The sequence below is a fragment of the Dipodomys spectabilis genome, unplaced genomic scaffold, assembly GCF_019054845.1.
Source record: "Dipodomys spectabilis isolate Male_0828 unplaced genomic scaffold, ASM1905484v1 ptg000009l, whole genome shotgun sequence".
NCBI lineage: Eukaryota > Metazoa > Chordata > Mammalia > Rodentia > Heteromyidae > Dipodomys > Dipodomys spectabilis.
The window spans coordinates 13,146,628-13,172,125 of record NW_024870686.1 but is presented as its reverse complement, the minus strand read 5'-3'; the positions used below and the strand labels follow the sequence as shown (position 1 = coordinate 13,172,125).

Here is a 25,498-nt window from a genome sequence, read left to right as displayed (position 1 = left end):
TTGCTCTAGCTAGCCTGTGCTTCAGTCTCCCTATTGACATTTCCCCAAGTCACTGGGAATAACTGGCATCAAGTCATTGTGCTGGTGGCAAGGCACACGTCTCTGTACCCAGCCCGTGGTTGAGATGGAGTTTCATAAGCTTCTTTTCACCAGGTTGGCCTCAACATACCATTCCCTGATGCCTACTTCCAAAAGAGCTAGGATTACGTGCTTGGGCTACCATGCCCAGAATCCTGATCTTTCCTTTTTAACTTTTCTTAGAAATGTTTTTTAATAAGACACAAAAGAGCACCTCATGATCTGCACTAATATGCAGGAGCCAGCAGGACAGAGAACTTGCAGAAAGTCTCTAAGAACCTCACAAACTACATTGACTTAATCAATAAAACTTTCATTTATGCCTCACACCAACGCCCAGATCTCCACTTTCAACCAGTCTCCCTTGACAGGTAGTTCCTCCCTATAATTACAAATATAAATATAATATACATATAATGTTTAGCATTCCCAGTTAAAATGTTTTTGGTGTCATTTCAAAGTTGATGTCAAAGAAACAAAGGCTGAGCTATTACAAGTCTTGTGTGTGTAATTATATTTTTCTAAGTCAGTGAAAAGAAATCTTTAGCAGAGTATGTTTGGGTTTTAACTAATTCAAAGTTCTGATTAAAAAGTCACATCATTAAGTCTTTTTATAGGGATTAAATTTCTAAAGGGCACTTGATTATTAGATAAGATGGTATTGAATGCATATTCATATTTTACAAAAATTTATATACTGATACTCTGCAACGTGATAGCATTATCAGGGAAGGCCTTTGGTAACCAAGTAGGTTTAGATAAAGTAGGATTTGTGTTTTAATTTTTTAAGACATTGTATACATGTGTACAACTGTCACAATAAAATATCCCTTGGGCAACTCATGTTTTTATGCTAATAAAAAGTCAGAGAAAGAAGAAAAAGAGATTGCAGCGGAGCTCTTGAAACCACATGAAATACAATGAAAACACAGCTATTTACAAACCAGTAAGAGGAACTTTCCCAGATACTAGGTCTTGGGGCCTTGGTCTTTAACTTCCTAGCCTCTAGAACTGCAAGAAATAATTGTTGTTTAAGTCACGCAATCTGTGACAATCTGTGAAATGGCCAAGCAGACTAACACATAGGACATAGGATGTTTTTCCCCCAGAAATCCAGTTTACTTGCAGCTACCTACCATCTTTTTTTTTTTGGTCAGTCATGGAGCTTGAACTCTGGGCCTGGAAGCTGTCCCTGAGCTCTTCAGATCAAGACAAGTGCTCTACCTCTTGAGCCACAGAGCCATTTCCAATTTTCTGGTAGTTAACTGGAGATAGTCTGACTAACTTTCCTGCCCAGCCTCCTAAGTAGCTAGGATTACAGCAGTAGCTAGGATTACAGGCATGAACCACAGGCATCTGGCTACCTACCATCTTTAAAAGTTGATTCTTCTCTCTTCCTTTTAAGTATACACTTCTAGACTACACTCATGGAGCTGAACCTCTAACCCATGTCTGAAGAACTTGTCTCTACTCCCTTCAGGTACTTTTCTCTTGCCTTAACAAAAGAAATTTTGCTGAATAGATTTGAGCATGTTAGTGACCAGTCAACACGGGTGCAATGCACTTCTGTGAGTTCAATCTTGTTTAAACTTTTGAGACTAGTTAATCCTGCTCATCAGACTGGGCAAGGAAGGTCAGATTCCTGTATTGCCGCTGCACTCAGAATGTACATTAATACCCTGCTTAGCACTGAACACTAACTGGCCACTATCTCTGGCCATTGTCTTCACATTCCAGTTGCCAGCCAACTCTAGTTCCCATACAGCCTTTGATATTTCTTATGTCATTGACTGCTGCGGGCACCAATGACTTAGGCAAAGTCATTGATCTGCTGATATCTAATTACAGGACTTCCCCTCCGTTTATGGATGCATATACAAAACAAACAGGCTTGCATTATCTTTATTTCTCATTTTCTACTCCTTAGAGATTCTTGACCTACCAACATCTTATAATCCTTTCAAAAATGACACAGAAAAAGATGATGCACACACAGTGCAGACTGCAGCTGACTTTATTTTTCCATCATCTAAAAAGCACAGAAGGTAATTTCTGAACCAGCAGTAAAAATCTATTTATAAAGAATGCTGATTTGTTTTCGGGACTTTGCAGCTCAGAAGTTCAATTTATTTCCTTACCATAAAAAGAACTATTACTTTTTTTGAACAATTAGCGTTAGTGCATTTTAGAAATGTCTTAACTTTAAAAAACTAACTTGCAAATTGGTGCATAAATAGCTTTCTTAAAACGGCACCATTTTAAATCCAGTCTGCTGATTGATGATGTTTTAGTGCTCCAGGGGAAATGATTTCATGGTCAATGAACATGCAATATAAATATGTTTTTATAAAGCAGTTGATATCATTAAATTATAATTATTACAAATAAAATTATAAAGGTAAAAAAGGAAATCTTTACTCTGACAATGTCAATTTTTGAGCCAACTTGTTGACAAAAGTTATACTGCTATGGAAAAAAAACACCCTACACCTTGCTTCTATGATAAGTCTAATAGTACTTTGAAAAGTTACTACTTATGGAACAGGAACTATGGTAATTTTTTAGAGTACATGGTGCTCTTGAGGTCAGTGGCCTTGTGTTATTAGAAAGGAAACAGCATCACCTTGTGGACAAATATGAAAGTGGATGAAATTTGCTCAAATAGTATCAGGTTGTATTTAAAATATCCTAGGTCTGTAGTATTTCCTACAAAGGAGGTACTATCATTTTGTCTTAAAAGGACAAAGTAGCACTGAGATAGATATGTAAATGTCTCTGGGGAGATATATCTAAATCTCAACCTTTGAATGGGGAAAACACTGAGACAAAAAAAAAATCGTAGAATATACCAAAACTCAAACAGAGAAGGGGAAAAAAAAGTTTTCAAATTTTGCATGTTCTTCCCCCCTATGGAATATCCCCTGTTGTTAGTGTATTTGATCTTGGTACCCTGCATCTTGTATATACATTTAGCTAATTTGAGGGGGGGGGAGGGAATGTTGAAACAAGACACAGGATGACTCATTTCAACAATGATACTCACAAGACATCATGTTGGAAATGAACTTTACAACTTGGGGGCAGATAAATACATAACACATAAAAGTAGATACCAAGGTGGGAGCGTGGGGTGAAGGGATGGGAAGGGGAAACAAAGGAGGAGGCAACAATGCTTGATAAGAAATATACTCATTACCTTGCCCATGTAATTGTAACCCCTGTGTATGGTATTTTCACAATTAAAAAATTCGAATTAAAAAATAATAAAAATAAAAGTATTTTGGAGTCCTCAGTAACTTTTTTGTCGGTCCTGGGGCTTGAACTCTGGGCCTGGGTGCTGTCCCTGAGCTCTTCAACTCAAAGCAAGCGCTCTACCACTTGAAGCAGAGCGCCACTTCCCTCAGTAACTTTTTAATGGTATAAAGTGTTTCTGAAACCAAAAAGCTTCAGAGCTGATAGTCTAAAGCACATACCCATATCCAAGTAGCTTCCACCCACACCTACTTATACCGTCTAAAGGACAATCTGTGACTACTCACCTAACATCCTCTCATGCCACACCTATTCAAATTTCAGAGACTATTTCCTATAGCATCCTCCTGGTTAGGGCGTCCTATATGTTGTGGTCATTACTTATTAGCAACTTTATTTCTTCAATAGCTTCATTGAGATAAAAGACACAAAATCTGCATAAGTTATACCATTTGATTTTTTTACTGGGATTTGAACTCAGGACCTTGTAGTTGCTAGACTGACACTCTACCACTTGAGTAATGTTGCCAGCTATACCTTCTGAAACAATCATCACAATCAAGCAAATTAACATGTCATCTCTACATAATTACCATTGTTTATGTAGGGTATATGTGTGTATGTGTGTGGAGAAAAGCTTGCATTTTTTATCTGTACTCTTAGCAGATTACAGGAACACCGTACAGTATTGTTAACTATCATCTGGAGCTGCCAAAATTTGCTTATATATTTTAAGATTATGTTATCAGATACATACAAGTTGAGGTTGAGTATGAGGGACAAACCTGTAATCTTACCTAAAGCAAGAAGCCTAAGTAAAATCTCGGTCCAAAGCTGGTCCCACCAGGCAAAAGTGAGACCCTGTTTTTTAAAAAGTAGAAGCAAGGGGCTGGGAAGGTGGCTCAGTGGTAGAGCGCTTGCCTTGCATGCATGAGGCCCTGGGTTCGATTCCTCAGCACCACATAAGAAAAAAGAAAAAAGTTGGAAGTGGCACTGTGGCTCAAGTGGTAGAGTGCTAGCCTTGAGCTGAAGAGCTGCTGGACAGCACCCAGGCCCAATGTTCAGGCCCCACGACCGGACCCAAAAATAAAATAAATAAAAAGTAGAAGCAATAAAGGGATAGGTGTATGTTTCAAGTGGCAGAGCATCTGCCTAACAAGTGCAAAGCCCTGAGTTCAAATCCCAGTTCCACAAAAAGAGAAGTCTAGAATTCTTTTGTCTTCATAGTAAAATTATTATTATTATTATTATTCAGAGAGCAGATTTATTCTAATTTTTTTTAATTTGTAGCTAAAATACCTATAGTGCTTACTTGGCCATTTCTGTTCAAGATTGGTGCTCTACCACTTGAGCCACACTTCTACTTCTGGCTTTTGCTGGTTAATTGGAGATAAGATACTTACGGACTTTTCTGCTTCAATCTCCAACCCTCAGATCTCAGTAGCCTAAGTAGCTAAGACTATAGGCATAAACCACTGGTGCCAGATTGTTTTCCACAATGGAAAAATGTGGACCAGATAACAATATTTGGATGCATTCATTTTTCCTTTTGTGTTTGATAGTGGAACTGGGATGTTAACTCAGGACCTCAGTTTGCTAGGCTAGTGCTCTGCCACATAAGCCACATCCTTAGGTCTTTTTGCTTTATTTTTGGGGCAGAGACTCCTTGCCTTCACGGAGAACCAGTCTTGGTCCACAATCCTCCTACCCATAACCTCCCTCATAGTTGGGTTGACAGGAGTGTAACACCATGCCTGCCTTGTTGAAATGAGGTCTTGCTTTTTGCTGAAGCTGACCTTTAACTGCATTCCTCCCAATCGCCACTTCCTGAAAAGCTGTTTACAAACATGTGCCACTTTGCCTAACCTACATATATTCATTATCAATCTCTGCTTTTGTCCCGAACTGACTTCAATGCTTTAACAGCATTCATATAGACCATAATAGAAGCAGTAGGGCTTGAACACCCCTCTGTTGTCTGCACTTAACATTTTCCTTCACTAGTGTGAAACCCCATGAGGACAGGCACTGTATGTTTGTGTCCATATGCTATTTATTTATTTAGCAGTGCTGGAGGTCAAACAGGGCTTCACATAGACTAGGCAAGTGCCAGGTCACTTTCCCAGCCTCAATGAATCTCTAAGGATGGGAAAACCTCTACTGAAAATGAGCAGGTGCCTGAGGTGTTCTTAAAGTAAAAACCTGAATTATAATTTAACTGGGGGTGAAAGGATTAAAAGCTGGCAAAAGAAAATAAATCAAGCCCTAGGGTGGTTTCATATCTTTGGCACTGCTAGTGTTCTAGCTAAACAATTCTTTGTAGTGGAGGTCTGTCCTGCACATTGACACATATGGAGTAAGCACCTCTACCCAACTCCTATTCCTCCCAGTTGTTTTAAGAAATAATGCATCCCATCATTCGATATTGTCCCCTAAGAGACAAAGTAGCCCCCGAAAGATCAGCAGAACCACTTCTTTAGAGGATCAGAGTATTTCGCACGTTCTTTATTCAGGATTAGAAGAAGAATATAAGGCTGCAAAATGTCCTCAGATATTAGAACTGCAATGCCAAGTTGGAGACTAGTCTCCCAGCAAGAAGAGCCTCTGCTTAACCTGGCAGCTTAGATATATAGTTTGTACAAGGGCTAATTAAACATCTGTTGACAGATGGAATATAGAGACTAAAATTCGAGTATGGCAGGATAGGCCAGACCTTAATCCTGCTTGTACAGTGTATTTAGCATGGACTTTTAGAATTATCCAGATATCAGAGCCAACTTTGGCCTTGAATCTCTCATTTCCCATGATAAAATCCAAGCCATTTGATGACACAACCTGGAACAGCCACTGACATCACATTAGAATCTACATACTATGTGCAGAACTCAGATCTCAACAAAGCAGATCTCAGCAAGGCTTACGGTCTGAAATCTGTTTGGTAGCTCCCACCCCAACGCACACTGAATGAATCGCACACGTATCCATTCTGGCTAACCTGTTCTGACTAGGGACTGTCCCCCAACATCGCTCTTCAACCCTTTGTTCTGAGTGCACTTGCTCCCTTGTCGTGTGTCTATCTCCCTCTAGCCCTGATAGTTATTAGAACTATCTGTCATTTGGGCAATGTTTCAGAGGAGTACATAAGGGTAGGGACCGGGGAAGGGTGTGCACATTGCTGATGGAGGGTTAAAGGTCAACATGAGAGGAAGCTTTTTGCAAGGAGCACTTCGAAAGGCGCCAAGAGCTCCTGCGCATGCCTCCCCTTCTTTGATGCACACCTGTCTCCTCACTGACTGGGACGGCCTCTCATGATCGGTCCAACCTCCACCGTACTGCCTCCAAATCCCTCACAGCACGGGCAACGGCTAAGGGGAAAGTGGCCCCCCCGTCCCCTCATGCCTAGTGGAACAAGGCCATAAACGATTCTGGGGCTAAACTGGCTGCAGAGCATGCCCCAGGGTCAGGACTGGCGGACCCGCAGCTGGCCTCGGTGCCGCCGCCGCCCCAGCCTGCGTCGGCCCCAGGCTGGCTGCTTCAGGCACTCAACCCGGTCGGTCGGTTCGCTGGAGACAAGGTTTTGTGTGCGAGGGACGATAGGGGAGCAAAGACTTACACTTTACCCTCAGGCTCATCCGGAGGCCTGGCAGGTGGCCTCCTCAAAGGTGGGAAGAGACCCCGGCCAGTGCCATTGACACGCCGGCGTCCACCAGAGGGTGCTTCTAACCCGGGTTTCCTCCCTGCGAGGGCCTAACATCCGGGACTTCCGCCACAGCGAACCAATAAACGGGGCCGTAGTTAGTCCCTCGGCAGCCGCCGTAGCGCCCGCCGCCACGGCAGGCGATGAAAACAGGAAGTGAGTGGTCCGGTTGGCTCGGTGTCTCCGGCGCGGCCGGTGTGTTGATGGGAAAGGCGGGTTCCTGAGCGGAGCCCTCGCTCCTCCGCGACGTGGCGCGGCTCCGGGGCCGTTCTGCTTTCGCCGCGGTCGCTGCTCCTGACGTCGGCTCGCAGCGGTTTGCGGAGGTCGGGTGGGGAGCATGGCCGAGTACTCCTACGTGAAGCCCACCAAGCTGGTACTCAAGGGCGCGAAGGCCAAGGGGTGAGCCCCGGGCTCCGCGGGGGGCCATGGGGGGCGAGCCCCGGGCTCCGCGGGGGGCCATGGGGGGGGTGAGCCCCGGGCTCCGCGGGGGGCCGGGGCCATGGCGGGGGGGATTGAGCCCCGGGCTCCGCGGGGGGCCATGGGGGGGGGTGAGCCCCGGGCTCCGCGGGGGGCCATGGGGGGTGAGCCCCGGGCTCCGCGGGGGGCCATGGGGGGTGAGCCCCGGGCTCCGCGGGGGGGCCATGGGGGGGGGTGAGCCCCGGGCTCCGCGGGGGGCCATGGGGGGGGTGAGCCCCGGGCTCCGCGGGGGGCCATGGGGGGGGGGTGAGCCCCGGGCTCCGCGGGGGGCCATGGGGGGGGTGAGCCCCGGGCTCCGCGGGGGGCCATGGGGGGGCGAGCCCCGGGCTCCGCGGGGGGCCATCGGGGGCTCCGGGCTCCGCGGGGGGCCATGGGGGGGGTGAGCCCCGGGCTCCGCGGGGGACCGGAGCCGTCGGGGGGAAGTGGGGCTCCGCGGGGGGCCGGGGCCATGGCGGGGGGGGGGGGGGTGAGCCCCGGGCTCCGCGGGGGGCCGGGTCACGGGGGGAGTCGGGCTCCGAGAGGGATTGGGGGTCACGGGGGGAGTCGGGCTCCGAGAGGGATCGGGGGTCACGGGGGGAGTCGGAATCTGAGAGGGGTCGGGGGTCACGGGGGGAGTCGGGCTCCGAGGGCCCGGGGACCTAGTGTTACTGAATACTCGGGTTGCTGACACTTTGGGGACACTAGGTATATTGCTGCGGTGAACGTTCTTAACTAAGTGTCTGAGAATGAACTGCCTTTTCTCTTGGGAGTATGTACTTAGGAGTGGGATTACTGAGTATAAAGAAAACTCTGTTTGACCCTTTTTAGAAATTCTAAACTGTTCTAAAGAGTCTGGGCCTGCTTTAGTCACAGATACCTATCAACCCTTAATCCTTACAACAATTGCACCGTGTTATTACCCTTTTCGGGGCCTAGAATTACATGCAAAAGCCAGTGGCACCAGTATTATCCTAATTTTACAAACGACAAAATTGATTCACAGAAAGTTTTGTTTTGTTCAAAAATTCAAGGCCAGGCAGACGCACTTAACACAGGGGACACAAAACCAGAACAACTTTTTGGAATTTTAAATCTTTGCAAATAATCAAAAATCATTTACATGTATAGAGTAGTGAACAGCTCAAAGACTCTTGTAAGCTTCCATCTAGTGATATTTAATATACACAACAATATATCTAATCGTACTACTTTTTCCCATAGTAAGAAGAAAAAGAGTAAAGAAAAGAAAAGAAAAAGAGAAGAAGATGAAGAAACTCAGCTTGATATTGTTGGTGAGTCTTCTCAGTTCTTTATTTAGAGAAAAATTAACATTTGTTTGAGATTGTGTATAAAGTGTTTTCCTGCTTTGACTTTTGTTTGTCTTAAAGTGCTTACGTATCATTTATAGTTGCAGATTCCTTTTCTTTTTCAAGCATAGTAGATACCACTTCATTATCCGAACACTGTGCTGAAAAAAGGAAGGCTGACTCAGATTCAGTGGGCACTATAAGACTCATTGGTAGTCAGATGCTAACTATATACCATACCTATAAATGAGCATTCTAAAACCAAATATTTTGCAAACTTTTTTGAAAGTGCATTCATTTTAATTGTACGAGTCAGCAATTTGCCTTTAAGGGAAGTGTAATCACAATAAAAATAATTGTTTTGTAAAAAGTGAAATGAATGGAAATTCCAGTTAAACAGAATTAGAGCATCAAGGTAGCTTCTTGCTTCTAAATAGTACTAGAAACCATCTGTCTCAAACACACCAATTACTCATTTATTTTCCTTTCTATATCTGTATTTTAAAGTAAATGTCTTCAGTTTTAAAACATGATAAGTTAGATTTTGAAGTGGCATAAATTATAGCTACTTTAAACCTATGAAAAACAGAGATAGGTCACTTGAGCCTGTCATCCCAGCACCTGGAAGTTGAGATAGGATGTACTTGAATTGAAGGCCAGCTTGTGCTACATAACAAGTTCAAGCCCATTGAGCTATACAGTGAGACCTTGTTTCAAAAAAAGAAAAAGAGGGAATAGTATATTCGGGGAAATCAATGTTTTGTTTTGTTTTTTTTGGGTCCGGTCATGGGGCCTGAACTCTGGGCATGGGCGCTGTCCCTCGCTCTTCAGCTCAAGGCTAGCGCTCTACCACTTGAGCCACAGCGCCACTTCTGGCTTTTTTCTTTTTGCTTATGTGGTGCTGAGGAATCGAACCCAGGGCCTCATGCATGCAAGGCAAGCACTCTACCACTGAGCCACCTTCCCAGCCCCCGAAATCAATATTTTAGAAGAACAAGTTCATCCTAAAATGAAGATAGTATCAGTGGTAATAATGTAGATAAGGATTTTCTGTGTTAAAAGGTTAGGTGAATATTTAAGTGTATTAAAAATTGACAGAAATGGGGCTGGGAATGTGGCTTCATGGTTGAGTGCTTGCCTCACCTGCATGAAGCCCTGGGTTCAATTCTGAGTACCACATAAACAGAAAAGGCAAGAAGTAGCACTATGGCTCAAGTGGTATAGTACTTGCCTTGAGCAAAAGAAACTTAAAGACAATGCCCAAGCCTTGAGTTCAAGCCCCATGACTAGCAAAAGAAAGAAAAGAAATTACCAGAGTTTGCCAATTATTTGCACCATATTACTGTTCTACCAAGAATTAGAAAGGAATGGGAGTTCCTGTTGATGGGGCATTCTTGCCAACAGTTGATAGCAGTGTCAGCCCTTTCTCCCACTTTGGTGCTCCTTTTAATTTAATTTTCATTGGTTTTTTTTTTTTTTTTTTTTGGGGGTCCGGTCGTGGGGCCTGAACTCTGGGCCTGGGCACTGTCCCTCAGCTCTTCAGCTCAAGGCTAGCACTCTACCACTTGAGCCACAGCGCCACTTCCGGCTTTTTTCTTTTTGTTTATGTGGTGCTGAGGAATCGAACCCAGGGCCTCATGCATGCAAAGCAAGCGCTCTACCACTGAGCCACCTTCCCAGCCCCTGTTTTTTTGTTTGTTTGTTTTTTTTGATGAGCTGAAGTTCTTATTTTTCTTAAAGTTTTTTGCTCTTTGTCTTTTTTCTTTAATGGCTACTGCCTTATCTCTCTGTTCTAAACAATATTTCACTTACTCCAGGTCATACAGAAATTCTATATTTCTTTTTAGAAATGTCACTTTAAAATTTTTTATAGACCAGGCAATGGTGCATCATACCTATACTTGCTCTGGAGACTGAGATCTGAGAACATAGTTTAAAGCCAGCCTGGACAGGAAACTCATGAGATTCTTATCTCCAAATAACCACCCAAAAGCCGGAAGTGAAACTGTAGTTCAATTGGTAGCCTTGAGCCTAAAAAGCTCAGACACATGCTTAGGTCCTGAGGTCCAGAACACACGCACGTGCGCGCGCATACACAGACAGACAGACACACACACACACACACACACACACACACACACACACACACACACACACACACACACACACACTTATACGGATAATAGATCTTGAGCTTGTCATCCATTCAAATTAATTTTTGGTATACTGTGAAATAGGTGTCAAGGTTTGGGTTTTGTTCCTTGAATATATTTTACTTCTCCATCCAGCTGTTTTGGAGGGCTGGGGATGTAACTCAGAGGAAGAATATGTACAAGGTCCTGAATTCATCCCTAGCACCATGTAAAAATTAAGTGAACAACGAAATGAACAAGCTGCTTTGGTACCTCTGTTTAAAATCATCTGACCAACTTCGTATGATCTTGATTCATTCTGTCCCATTGAAATATTTTTCTGTTCCATTGATGTCCTTTTCTTTATTACTATTTACTTCATAAAATTTTGAAGTCAGGTAGTATTAGTCCTCCCACTTCATATTTCTTTTGTGAAAATTAACTAAGTCTTTTATATTTCCAGGTAAATTTTAGGTTCACTTACCAGTTTCATAATAAAACCTATTAGATTTTCTGGGGAAATTATACTGAATCCAGATCATGTAGGGAGAATCAGTATTTTCAGGCATACTGCTGCTAATAATTTGTCCTTTTCCATATAGCTATATTGCACATTTTTTGTTTTGTTTTGCTTTTGCCAGTGTTGGGGCTCAAACTCAAGGGCCTGGGCACTGTTCCTGAGCTTCTTTTGCTCAAGGCTAGCACTCTACCATTTGACCCACGGCACCACTTGCAGCTTTTTCTGTGTATTGTGGTGCTAAGGAATCCAACCCAGGGCTTCATGCATGCTAGGCAAGCATTCTCCACCAAGCCACTTTCCTAGTCCCTCTTGCACAGTTTTTTTAATTTCAATTTTATTGTCAAGGTGATGTACAGAAGGTTACAGTTACATAAATAAGGTAGTGAGCACATTTCTTGTCGAACTTGTTACCCCCTCCCTCATTTTTCCTCCACTTTCCCTCCCCCTTGCACATATTTTTTAAATTCCTCAAGTATTGTATAATTTTATAATGCTGTGTGAACAGAATTTAAATTTATTTTCAGTTGTTTACTTTTGTTATTTATATAATTACTTTTTAAAATATTGAACTGAAAGTTGAATATGTTAAGTTGATTTATTTCTACTAGTAATTTGTTTATTTATATAGCAAGTGAGAAATCTCCAGTAATGTTTCCTGTAAATTTCATTTTACTTCTTTCTAATACTTGTCTTTTGTTTCTTTTACTGTTTATTATACCCACCAAAATGTTGAGCAGAAGTAGTGAGAATAATCATAATTATGTTATTCCTAGTCTTAAGCAGAAAGTTTTCAGTAGTCCTCTATATAATAAGAATTTTGGGGGCTGAGAAGGTGGCTCAGTGGTAGAGCACTTGCCTTGCATGCTCGAAGCCCTGGGTTCGATTCCTCAGCACCACATAAGAAAAAAGCCTTAAGTGGTGCTGTGGCTCAAGTGGTAGAGCGCTAGCCTTGAGCTGAAGAGCTGAGGGACAGCGCCCAGGCCCAGAGTTCAGGCCCCACGACCAGACCTCAAAAAAAAAAAAAAGAATTTTGGGGGATGGGAAGGTGGCTCAGTGGTAGAGTGCTTGCCTTGCATGCATAAGGCCCTGGGTTCGATTCCTCAGCACCACATAAGCAAAAAAAAAGGGGGGGGGGGGGAAATAAAGCCGGAAGTGGCACTGTGGCTCAAGTGGTAGAGCGCTAGCCTTGAGCTGAAGAGCTGAGGGACAGTGCCCAGGCCCAGAGTTCAGGCCCCATGACCGGATCCCCCCCGCCCCCCTGCAAAAAAAAAAAGAATTTTTTTTTTTTTTGGTCCAGTCATGGGGCCTGAACTCTGGGCCTGGGCGCTGTCTCTCAGCTCTTCAGCTCAAGGCTAGCACTCTACCACTTGAGCCACAACACCACTTCCGGCCTTTTTCTTTTTGCTTATGTGGTGCTGAGGAATCGAACCCAGGGCCTCAGGCATGCAAGGCAAGTGCTCTACCACTGAGCCACCTTCCTAGCCCCCCTATGTAGTATTTTCATGGATATCTTTTTTCAAAATGAGAATGTTGCATCTTAACTTAGTATTGAAGGTGTTTCATTCCGTCAAATGCTTTTTTTTTCTGCCTCTTGATTTGTTTGCATTGCTTTATTCAGAGATTCTACAAAGGATTTCCTTGGTTTCATTTTCAGCCCTTGACCTATTTTCATATTCTTAATTTAAACTGAATTTAGCTATGATGTATTATCCTTTGGCATATTGGATTTTTTATTTCCAATGTATTTTTAGGATTTCAGTATCTATGTTGATGACAGATAGTGGACTTGGATTTTATGTTCCTTACTGGCACATTTGCCTTTACTATCAAGGTAATGACTAGTTTCATAAAATGAACAGGGGCATAGTCTATCTCCCCCCACTCTGAAACTTCTCTGTCTTTCTGCTGTATATTGGTATTTAAGCTCAGGGCCTTGCTCTTGCTAGACAGGCACTGAACGATCAAGCCATACCCCTAGCCCTTTTCCCTTTTTCTCAGAATTTTGCCCAGGACTGACCTCAAATTGTAATCCTCTTATCTATACTTCCCACATAGCTAGTACTACAAGTAAGCAACATGTCATGCCAGGCTTGTTGATTGAGATAAAGATCTTACTAGCTTTTCACATAGCCTGGCCTTAAGCTACAGTCTTCCTGATTTTCACCTCCCAAGTCACTAGGGTTACAGATATAATTTAAGAGGTTACTTAGAAATGTATGTTCTACTTCTTTTGTGTTCCAGGGTTTGAACACAGGACTTCAAGCTTGCTAGGCAACTAAATGCTGAACCAGTCTTCAGAGATTTTTTTGCTTGATAAGCTCTCATTAAAGATAGTAGATTTGGTTCATCTACTTTTTTAATTTTTCAGAAGGAATTTACCACTCTTGGATTAGCAAATCCTACAGCCTGTAAATGATACTTCATAGAACCCCAAAGAATTACAATTTACAATTACAATTTCAATACTCTTCCTGTAGTGTACAGGAAGCTCTTCAGAAGTAGTTGTACCTAATTTAATATGTGTGGTTGAAGAAATGAGCCATTCAGGGCTGGGAAGGTGGCTCAGTGGTAGAGTGCTTGCCTTGCATGCATGAGGCCCTGGGTTTGATTCCTCAGCACCACATAAGCAGAAAAAGCTGGAAGTGGCACTGTGGCCCAAGTGGTAGAATGCCAGCCTTGAGCTGAAGAGCTGAGGGATAGCGCCCAGGCCCAGAATTCAGGCCCCATGACTGACCAAAAAAAAAAAAAAATGAGCTGTTCAAGCTCAGGCTCTTCGTAATAAGCTGTCTGTATCCTTCATTCTAATTCAAATGACATCAATATTGCAATTCAATAAAGGATCCATGGTTACTATGAAAAGGCATATCTTTTAATGGACAAAGAAGTCTGGTTTCTAAGTATGGTTCTTGTGATCTACTTCCTAATCAAATTAACATAAAAAGGCAAATTTCTGAATAGAATTAATTTTTCCAATCAGTATATCACCCTGCTAGTTGATATTTCTACCAATAGTATATAAGGGTTCCCTTATATACTCACCAGCATTGACTTTTGTTTTTGTCTTCTGCTGGTACTAAGGCTTGGGTACTGTTCCTTAGCTGTTTCTCTCAAGGCTGACACTCTACCACTTGAGCCATGGTTCTACTTTCAGCTTTTTGGTAGTTAATTTGAGATAGTATCATTTCAAACCACGATCCTCAGAGTCTCATTTCAAACCACGATCCTCAGATCTCAGCCTCCTGAGTAGCTAAGATTATAGGCATAAGCCACCAGTGTCTGGCTCATTTGACTTTTTGATATCTTTACCTTTTTTCTCAAGCTCTGAAATCCTGTCTTCATTTTGTTCTACCCTCCTGAGGAGTCCACAGTATTTTATTTTACTTATTTATTTTCATTTGCAGGTATCAGTTTCATTTTCAAGATTTCTGTATCTTTATTGAATTCTTTTTCATATCTTACATAGTCTTCCTACTTCATTCAGCTGTTGATTTATGTTTATGTTTTCACTCATTTCACTTCATTTAGCTGTTTATTTGAATATTCATATTTTAATTTGTATTCTCTTTCAGTTTGTTATCCATTTTTATAATTATTCTTTTGAGTTCTTTGCACTTTGTTCTACTTCACTGTCTTTATTTAGCATCTAATATACTGCAGTTGTTGACCGGGGGGGAGGGGGGGATCATACAACCATTTTTTTCACATTTCTTTTGTGTTTGCATTGAGATTTGTACATCTGACATCACTTCTTGTGTTGCAGTTAAATGTTCAGTGCTCAGGCAGGACTATGCAGGGAGGTTACAATGTAGTTTATCCCCACTGGACTGGGGGATAGGTTAGTGGCAAGGCTTTTGCCATGTGTGTGCTCAAGGAACCTCCAACACTGATCATCACTTGGAAGAAAACTAACTGGGTTGGTGTTAAATGTGCATTCAGGGCATGCCTGGTTAATGGTCAGTTGTCTGCTTTCATGCTGCTTCTACCTTGGAACTTTCTCTTTGTGTACTAGATGTTGCTTTTTAGTCTGTAGGCCAGTCGAGTTCCCACTTAGATCCTCCTGTTTTGCCCTCTGAAGCAGCAGATAGGTCTTTGGGTAGTTCTTTCCTGGTCTGATTTGTTGGGTGTTTTTTAATGGCTTGCTGTGTTCATAGGAAGTTCCCCTAATGTACCCAGTAGTGGGGAACAAGTAACTCACTGAGTTCTTCACCCATGGTGGAAAACTGAGGGACTTAAGTGTTCCGCTGGCAGGTTTCCCATCTTTTCATATCCTGACTATTAGCTTATCACCCTGTGGTGAGGCTGAGGCCATGTGGTATGATGTGAGTCCCAAGTCCTACTCCTGGAGTTTTGAGGCCTGCCTAGTAGCAAGCCTCTATACCACCAGACAGCTTCAGGAGCTGGGCATTTTGACAGCTGTTAGCTAGATGCTGTGTCTGTAGTTGTCGCATCCACCTCGACCAGCAAGGAAGACACGACCCAGGATTCTTCTCAAAGCAGTTTATTCAAGAACCTTGATTATTAGCTTCTTTCTTGCCTCGCACCCGCACTCCAGTTATAAGCCTCCTGGATGGCCAATCCCAAGGTGCCACGTGGCATATACCAATAGGGTCGCAAACATGGAAGCAAGCCAGTAGCCAAGCCATAGCCATATGAGGAGTTGTTTTTCACAGAGAGCACTCGCCATCGGGAAGGCGGAAGCCAGCGCCATCTTTGGTCGTGGCCACGCCATGCAGCCGCGCCATCTTTGATCGGCTCCCTCAGCTCTCCACAGCTCCCCCTTTTTGTTTTATTAAGCGACAGGTAAGAGTAGAGGTTGGGCCTTTGTCTAAAACATCAATGAGAGGACCTTGCACTGGTCTTCGCCTGAGGGGCGCCTTCCCCAGTGACGACCAGGCCCGTCTGATGCCTTTTTTGCAGAGGTGGGATCTTGGGCATCAACCCACTTGCAACCCAACATGCTCTTCTTGGGCTCACGCCAGGAAGTGATTCCCATGTGCAGTGCGTTTGCCCAAGTGCAATGCGTTTGCCTTACACCCTGTGCTATTCCTTTAATGTGGCAAGCCACATGTGGGGGGACTGTCCGGCCTCAATGGCAGTGAAGGCCTGGACCACCATAGCCATACTCCTGCGCTGTGAGCTCCTAATCCGGCATATGCACCACAGGCACAGCAAGATCACCAATGCCAGGATACCGATAAGGGAGCCTATTCCCGCCCACTCCTTCAAATGATCCACAGCTGTCAAAATCCAGGAGGAAACATCTTGTAACAGGGCATCATCCATCCGGGTGGAGTTTACCACGACAATGGCCGATCATAGCTGTAACATCAATTGGTCAAATTCTCCCGTCCAGTTGCCTAAAAGATAACTTGACAGTTGTTTAGACAAATTTGCTGCCTGGGTATAGTTATAATACTGAATAGCAGTAATACAAAGCCCTTCATATTTTTGAACACATCCCAGCTGAGCCAACTGCCACATGATATCAACCTGTTCCTGCACAAGATCAATCCTTTGATTTAACAGCATCAGTCCTCCTTTTAATTGTGCAATGGCCACTTGTTGTAAATCCAGAGCTCTGGCTGTAGTAGCGGACAGGTTATTTAGAGTCTGAGCCGTCTGCACAGTATGTGACATGGCGGCAGCGGCAGCCGTCGCACCCGCAGCAGCCACAGCTATAGCAGTTACAATGGCCACAGTGATGCCAAAATCTCTCTTATGTCTAAACAAGGTTACAGCTTGAGAAGCATCCACTGGCACAGGCACCCAACGCGGAATGCGTGTAACTATAGCAAACAGATACTGAGAACTCCAGCAGGTAGCATAATAGCAGGTTTCATTAGTGCAAGCACACACATCATCTGAGCATATAGAGATGTTGTTAATTACCAAAAACATAAAAGGGGAAACCACACACACGGGGTAGGCTGATAGCTGATTACCGTATAATTTTTACTGAAATGACAATTGGCACCTACAGTACGCGCAGTACTAATCAAATTGAAAGTCATGTTTGCTATAAAAAAGCGACCCCCTTTTTTATACGGCTCCTTTTCATCTGTTGAATAAGTGCTCTCACTTCTTCCTCCTCTAACTCGCTGGAACTTTCTCTTTCCGATTTTAGCTCGGACAGATCTGGGTATAGTTGCCCCCTTTTGCCCTGTTCACTGTCTCCCTTTTCACTGATCGCCTTCTCTGACCTCTCCTCCTGTAACTGCTCCAGTGCTGACTGTCCATTTTCTATAACCTCACAGCAGCGCTGGTCCTCCAGGCAGCCTCTAATCAATTTCCAAATGGTGCGGACTCCTGCCTTTAATGTGCCCTGTTCATAGGCAAAGTCCAAATCCCTCCCTAATTTTTCCCACGAAGCTACTGTAAGGCTCCCGGACACTATGAACCAAGGAGCTACAATGTTGCATTCATCAAGGAAACTCTGTAAAATACCCTTCTTTAGCTTTAGTCCTTTTGAGCGTAGGAGCTCATTCAGGGCCAGAAAAATTGGATGAGACGTCGCGGCGCCCATCTCAGTTATAAAAATTTTATTTTCTTTTACTCCCCTTTTTTTTTTTTTATTTTTACTTTTACTTTAGGCCTGTATTTCTTCCCGGGTTTCCGCTCTCTCTTTATCTACAGAGAAGAGCCCCGTATTATGCCCGCTTTAATCGCGGATTCCCACTTACCTGGGAACTTACCTGTGCACCACCCTGACTGCCAGGAGTTCTGAATCCCTTGTGGAGTTAGTTCCCCGTACGGGCCACCACTTGTCGCATCCACCTCGACCAGCAAGGAAGACACGACCCAGGATTCTTCTCAAAGCAGTTTATTCAGGAACCTTGATTATTAGCTTCTCTCTTGCCCCGCACCCGCACTCCGGTTATAAGCCTCCTGGATGGCCAATCCCAAGGTGCCACGTGGCATATACCAATAGGGTCGCAAACACGGAAGCAAGCCAGTAGCCAAGCCATAGCCATATAAGGAGTTGTTTTTCACAGAGAGCACTCGCCATCGGGAAGGCGGAAGGCGGAAGCCAGCGCCCTCTTTGGTCGTGGCCGCGCCATGCGGCCGCGCCATCTTTGGTCGGCTCCCGCAGCTCTCCACATGTAGTGACCTTCACGAGAGGTGAGGTCACCCCTCGAACCTTTCACTGCCTAAGTTCTTGTTGCTGCTTTGAATTCTCCACTTGCCTCTCCATCTTAGCCCCTCTCCTTCCAGAGCTCCTTCTCATGGCTGTTGGTCTTTGTTTTCCAAGCCCTTGAGCTGCGGCTGAGTCTCTAGCCCTTCCTGGCTACAGGCTACTTACTAAAAGCTAAAGTAGATTGGTCTTCCAGTCAGGTCCCAAGGTCAGAGCATTCCAGCAGCCAAGGCAAGGGCCCTTTCTCCTGAAGTGTCCATCAGGCAAGGAAACTGTTGTCACTATCAGGGTAAGGCTACCAACTGCTTCTATGGCTCTGGTCAGAAGCCCTCAGCTTGCCTAATTTAAAAATCTCTCCTGTTTGTTGGCCTTAAGATGGTTATTGCAGAAATCCACATCCCTGAATATTCTTCAGCCTCCTAGAGTCTTAGTCGTCTAATCTGAACTGTCTACCTCCTGCGTGCCAGGTCCTTTGTTTTTTCAAATGGCCTGCTGTAATGAAGTGGCTGGGTGGGGCTGCCAACTTTGGGGACCTGTTAACTCTCCCTCTCTGAGTAACTTTCCCTATAACTCTCCTTCTCTGTGTTCATCTCTGATGGCAGTTTGCCACCCGAACCCTGGCTGGATGTCCCAGCCCTTCTCATCAACAAATGTTCGGTACTTTCCAGGCCTTCCCTGGTTGATGGCAAAGATAAAGGAATTGTTGTGATTGGAGCTCTGTGAGGGGAAGCTAGATCTTTTGCTTTCTGAAATGACCCTTGGGCAGTAAAGTTGTAGTTGCTCCCACTGGGAAGAAAACACAACTCTTCCTCTTGCAATCCACCTCTGGTGGTTCTCAGTCTCCAAGACTATGGCTGGATATCACTAAAGACACTGATGGATGACAAGTTGTTTCTTTTTTCCCCCAAATCCTCTTTATATCTTAATGCCTGCCTGGTTTGCATTTGTTTGCACCCAGCTCATGTAATCTGATCCTCCTGTACCTCAGTCTCAAGCAGAAAGCCCTCCTAACAAGATGGTTTAAGGCTTGAGGGAGGTATGAATTTGTCCAGAAACAAGGTTTACACTCCATTGCAGAGGCTACCCATCTTACCTGGTAAGCAGGCGTCAGCTTCTCCTTCCCAGCCTCCTTCCCTACCAGCTGCATCAGAGCTGGAGCTATCACTGCTTATAATGCTTCTGGTTATATATTCAGAAGAACTGCTGCTCTATCAGTTTGTTTGTTGACTATCACACATTTTCTGTAGAGGCTATACATAGCATTTTACATTTCCACCAGCAGTGCATAAATGGGATTTCAATTTCTCTACATCCTTACCAAAACTCTTTTTCTGTTTTGCTTTATTTTGTTCTATTACAGTAATCCTAATGGGTGTGAAGAGGCATCTTTTTTTTTAACATAAAATTCTAGCTTTAATTAAACACACTTTTTAGGTACCACATAGTTGCATGTACAATATTTTTTTTTTACTTTCTTTTTCATTGTGGTTTTGATTTGCATTTCCCTAATGTCTAGTAATGTTAAGCATCTTTTTTATGGGCATTCATGTTTTTATCCCACTTTCAAATGTGAGTTTTTTTGGAATGTCCTACATGTACTGGATGTTAATCCCTTGCCATGTATGTGATTTCCAAGTCTCTGATGCACTAAAGTTGTTCGTTTTTTAATATATATTTTTTTATTGTAAAGATACTGTACAGAGGGGTTACAGTTACATGAGCAAGGTAATGAGTCTGTTTCCTATCGAGCATTGTTACACCCTCCTTTATATTTCCCCTACCATCCCTTTCCTCTCTACCTCCCCAACTCCTCCCTTTCCTCCCTCCCCTCCCCCCCCCCCACCAAAGTTGTAAAGTTCGTTTTCAACACACTGTCTTGTACATCTCATTGTTACAATGGGTCCTGTATCTAAAGTTGGTAATTTTTGTGAAATCCAATTTGTCTTTTTTTCTATTGTCTCTCTTTATTTTAGCTTTTGTATTATCTTTAAGTAGTATACGAAAGGTTTTCAATTCAACATGTTAATTTGTGAGTACACCACATCTTAATATCACCCATTCTATTCTCTCCTGTCTCTCCCAATCCCACTCATCCCTTCAATTTACAAAACTTCCTTTAGGTCCTGATACATTTTGTTAATTGTAGTTAATAATAGCTAAAATTTTACTAATACTTTAATAACTATAGACCTAACATATTTAGATAGGAAGTCTTGTATAGTATAAACTCAAGTTTTTAGAAAACTTTCTTAATGAAAATTTCCAAACTAATATAGAAGTTGAATAATTCAATTAATAATTTAGCTCAGTTATGAGTTACATTATAATATATTATTATAATTATTATTATTAAGTTATTAAAAATTAAACTAATAAATCATATCCATTCTCTTCACTATTAGTAATTACAGTAATTATATATAATTTTTTCTGGTTGTACAAAGTTATACATACATGAACCATATTTGTTTCTGGAAAATTTTATATAACTCGTAGTTACTGTGATAGGTCAGGGTCTCATTCCCTTTTTACTTATTTTTTGTATCCACAATTTTTTGGGGGGGTACTCTGGGCCTGGGCGCTGTCCCTCAGCTCTTCAGCTCAAGGCTAGTGCTCTACCACTTGAGCCACAGCGCCACTTCCGGCTTTTTTCTTTTTGCTTATGTGGTGTTGAGGAATCGAACCCAGAGCCTCAGGCATACAAGGCAAGTGCTCTACCACTGAGCTACCTTCCCAGCCCGTTACTTACTTTTTTATACAAGTATGCTATTATCAGATCTTGCAGAATTAACACGAGTTCCTTAATATTATCTATATTTAGTTAATGATTGGTTGTATTTTATTCTTGTAATCTACAATTTGAGTGAAGATTTGAGACCTTTTGTCTGTTAAAATACAAGTTTTAAGTGATTGCTAAATCAGTTGAACCTTTTGATTAAACATGAATGTTCATAGACCTGCACCCTGCTCATTTTATTTCTCATCTAAAATCATAGTTTAAAAAAAATCATAGTTGGGCTGGGAAGGTGGCTCAGTGGTAGAGTGCTTGCCTTGCATGCATGAGGCCCTGGGTTCGATTCCTCGGCACCACATAAACAAAAAGAAAAAAGCCGGAAGTGGCGCTGTGGCTCAAGTGGTAGGGCGCTAGCCTTGAGCTGAAGAGCTGAGGGACAGCGCCCAGGCCCAGAGTTCAGGCCCTATGACCAGACCCAAAAAAAAAAAAAAAAATCATAGTTTACAGTAACTTACTTTTACATTGTCCCTTTACAGATTTTGTTACCTGTAGCCAGCTGTGGTCTGAAAATATTAAATTGAAAATTTCTAGAAATCAGCAGTGTGTTTTAAAAGTATTCATCATCTGTGTAGCATGATCAAAACTCCCATTCTTCAAGCTGAATGTGAATTGTCCCTTTGTCCATTGTATATACTCATCTGTTTCAGTCATGTAGCCAATTGAATTATAAAATCAGATGCTGTGATATTATTACAGTGTTAGTTCTTTTACTTAATAATAGTCCCAAAGTACAAGAGTAATTTGGATATGCCAAAAAGAAGCTATAAAGTACTTTAAGTAAAAAGATAAAAAGCATGTTATGTTAAGAGAGATCACATCCATTAATTTTACTTATGTGTATTATTTAATATTCTCTTGTTGTGAACTTTACAACGTTGGTGCGGGGGGGAGGGGGGGGCTGGGGGGGGAGGAAGGAGAAGGATTGGGATTAGTGGGGGAGGGGGGAGGCTGGGAAGGGATGTGAAGGGTAAACAAAGGAGGAGGCTGCAATGCTTGGTAAGAAATGTACACATTATCCTGCCCATGTAACTGTAACTCCTCTGTACAGTATGTTCACAAATAAAATTAAATTAAATTAAAAAAAAAATATTCTCTTGTTGTGCCTAATTTATATATATTTATGTTATTTTATTTTTGCCAGTCCTGGGACTTGAACACAAGGCCTTGGCACTGTCCCTGAGCTACTTTTGCTCAAGGTCAGGACTCTACCACTCGAACCACAGTGCCACTTCCAGCTTTTTCTGTTTATGTGGTACTGAGGAATTTAATTCAGGGCTTCATGCATGCTAGGCAAGCACTCTACCACCAAGCCACATTCCTAGCCCTTGTGCCTAATTTATAAGTGAAGTTTTATCATAAGTATATGTGTATAGGGAAAAATTAGCATATGTAGGATCTGATATTAGCTACAGGTTCAGGTATCTACTTAGGAAAAAGTAGGACTGATATATGTGCTGGAAAGTACTTTCCTGAAGCTCACTTAAGAAACAGTTTATACTAGACATTGATTCTGGAAAGGGTACGTGGATGGATAGATAGGGTCTGGAATGAGAGAAACTGTTCTGTTTATCAGTTTTTGTATCTTTGCATGTTTTAAAGAGAATGTATCTTGTCTCTGGTAATCACCTCAGTGTACCTCTGCAAACAAATAAATGTGTAATTGTTGAACTCTTAGTCATAGATTGCAGCAGTATCAGTTTCCTAGCTTTGACAATGTATAATACTTATATACGATCTTTCATTAGGAGAAAGTAAAAAAGGCAAAAAGAGGCCTCTGTTATTTCTTAAAACTGCAAAATAAAAGCTTTTTAAAATAAGTTATAGTAGTGATAAAACAAGCAAATTTTAAATAAAAAATTTAGATACTTATTTTCTTTTTTAGGCATCTGGTGGACAGTATCCAACTTTGGTGAAATTTCTGGAACCATTGCCATTGAAATGGATAAAGGAACCTATATTCATGCACTTGACAATGGTCTTTTTACACTGGGAGCACCACATAAAGAAGGTTTGTATCTGATGGAAACAACACATGGGAGAGGCCCTGTAAAGCGCCTTTAATAATGTTCATGCATAGCAGCCAAATTCTAATTAGCCTCAAGTACATTCCAAATGGAATTACTGCATTAGGCCTTTCTACTTTTTTCCTTCTTTAAACCAGTTATTAAGCCAGGTGCTGGGTGGTTCATGCCTGTACTCCTAGTTACTCAGGAAGTTCAGATCTCATTCAGTAGAATGAAAAAAGAGAAACTTACTGAGTCAGAAACTTGAGTTTCTGTTTTCTTCAGACCTTTGCCAGAAGTACCGTGGGTACAAGTTTTCTCATTGTCTAACTCAGGAGAAGCACTAATGAGTTCTGAAGTAATTAGAAGGTAAAGTATCGGTTTGGTCAGAATGGTCATCCCTTGAATAAATAGAAGCATTTAGTATTTCAAATATTCAATTATTTGTTTATTCTGTCACTTGGGAGATGGAGGCAAAGGATCAGGAATTTAAGACCAGCCTAACAACATAGCTAGTTAGGAGCTAGCTTAGACTACATGGCAAGACCTGATCTCAAAAAAAAAAAAAATCCTAAATCACAAAGAGAAATGTTTTGGATATGACTAAGTAAGTGTCATTCCAGCTTACAAGTTTTGTTTGGAAATAATGTACAATTAGCCATGTAATATAATCAAACCTTATTATGAATACTGTATTGTTATAATTGTGTTAGATATGTTAATATTCTTACATTTAATTGTATAAGGGGGAAAAATACCTATTTTAAAGTAGAATACCTTTACATATATATTTATAAGAGTCATCAAGATTTTTCCATTTTTTTCCTGTAGTTGATGAAGGTCCTAGCCCTCCTGAGCAGTTTACTGCTGTCAAATTGTCTGATTCCAGGTAATCAATAACTTTTTAAATTTATTTTCTTTTTCTTTTGTGTTTGTGTGTATATGTGTGCTAGACTTGGGGTTTGAACTCAGAGCCTAGGCACTATCCCTAAACTTTTGCATTTAAGGCGAGTATTCTACCAATTGAGCCACAGCTCCACTTCTAGCACTTTTTGGGGGGGGAGGGGGTAAGAGTCTCCCGGGCTTTTCTGCACTGGCTTCAAATGGCACCTCTCAGATCTCAGCCTCCTAAGTAGCTAGGTTACAGGCATGAGCCACCAGTGCCCAGCTTAAATTGAATTTCGTTCATTAAAAAAATTCTAGTTAGCTAGATATAGCATGATATACAACTGTGATCCAGCATCTAGCAGGATGACGTAGGAGAATCAGAGTTCAAGGACTACTCTTAATAGGCCAAACCCCATCTCAAAAAAAAAAACTTCTACAAAGTAAATTTAAGAAGCAAAACAGTTTTGTAAAGTAGCTTTTGTAATTTTTTTTAATATGTGTTATTTATGTGCCCAATAAGATACAGTATGAATATCCCATATTCAACATGCTTGGGACAAAAACTAATATGGATTTCTGATTGGGTTTTGAAATATTTATACATTCCTGCTAAGATATCTTGGTGGGGACACACAAATAATAATAACCAAATTCATTTTTGTTTTATATACCTTGTATACATAGGCTAAAGATAATCTTACACAATTTTTTACTTTGACTACATTTTGGCTAGGATCTGTCATCAAATGAAATCAGATATGGAATTTTCTGTGTGGTTTTATGTGTATGCTTAAAAAGTTTTGGGTTTTGTAAGTCGTTATGTCAAAAAACGAACTTTACAACTTTGGTGGGGCAGGAGGTGGGGGGACAATGGGAAGGGATGGGAATAAAAGAAAAGAAAAAAAAGTTTCGGATTTTGAAGTGTTCCAGTTTTGAGATTAAAGATACTCAACCTGTATAAAGTATGACATATGGCTTATGATTCCTCCCAATATTATATACTGGAAGTGGATCTGTGACTCAAATGGTAGAGTGCCAGCCTTGGGCAAAAGAATCTAAGGGACAACACCCAGGCCCTGAGTTCAAGCCCCAGTAAAGACATGCTTGGTGAACCAAGCCTGGATACCACCTATAATCCCAGGCTGAGGAAGGAGGATTGTACATTTGAGACTACCATTGGTTGCATAACGAGTACAAGTCAGTCAGGCTATGGAACAAAATCCTGTCTCAGGAAAAAAA

The 25,498-nt window shown here is 42.1% G+C and overlaps 1 protein-coding gene across 1 annotated transcript in view; it reads left to right on the top strand.

Annotated features, from left to right (window-relative positions):
* The first annotated feature begins 7,195 nt into the window (after positions 1-7,195).
* Positions 7,196-25,498, top strand: part of Frg1 (FSHD region gene 1) — a 31,261-nt gene continuing 12,958 nt past the window's right edge. Inside the window, exons 1-4 of the mRNA XM_042700625.1 lie at positions 7,196-7,426; positions 8,705-8,775; positions 23,251-23,376; positions 24,203-24,260. Of these exons, the coding sequence (XP_042556559.1) occupies positions 7,365-7,426; positions 8,705-8,775; positions 23,251-23,376; positions 24,203-24,260 (317 nt within the window). The 5' untranslated portion in view covers positions 7,196-7,364. The remainder of the gene's footprint in view (positions 7,427-8,704; positions 8,776-23,250; positions 23,377-24,202; positions 24,261-25,498) is intronic.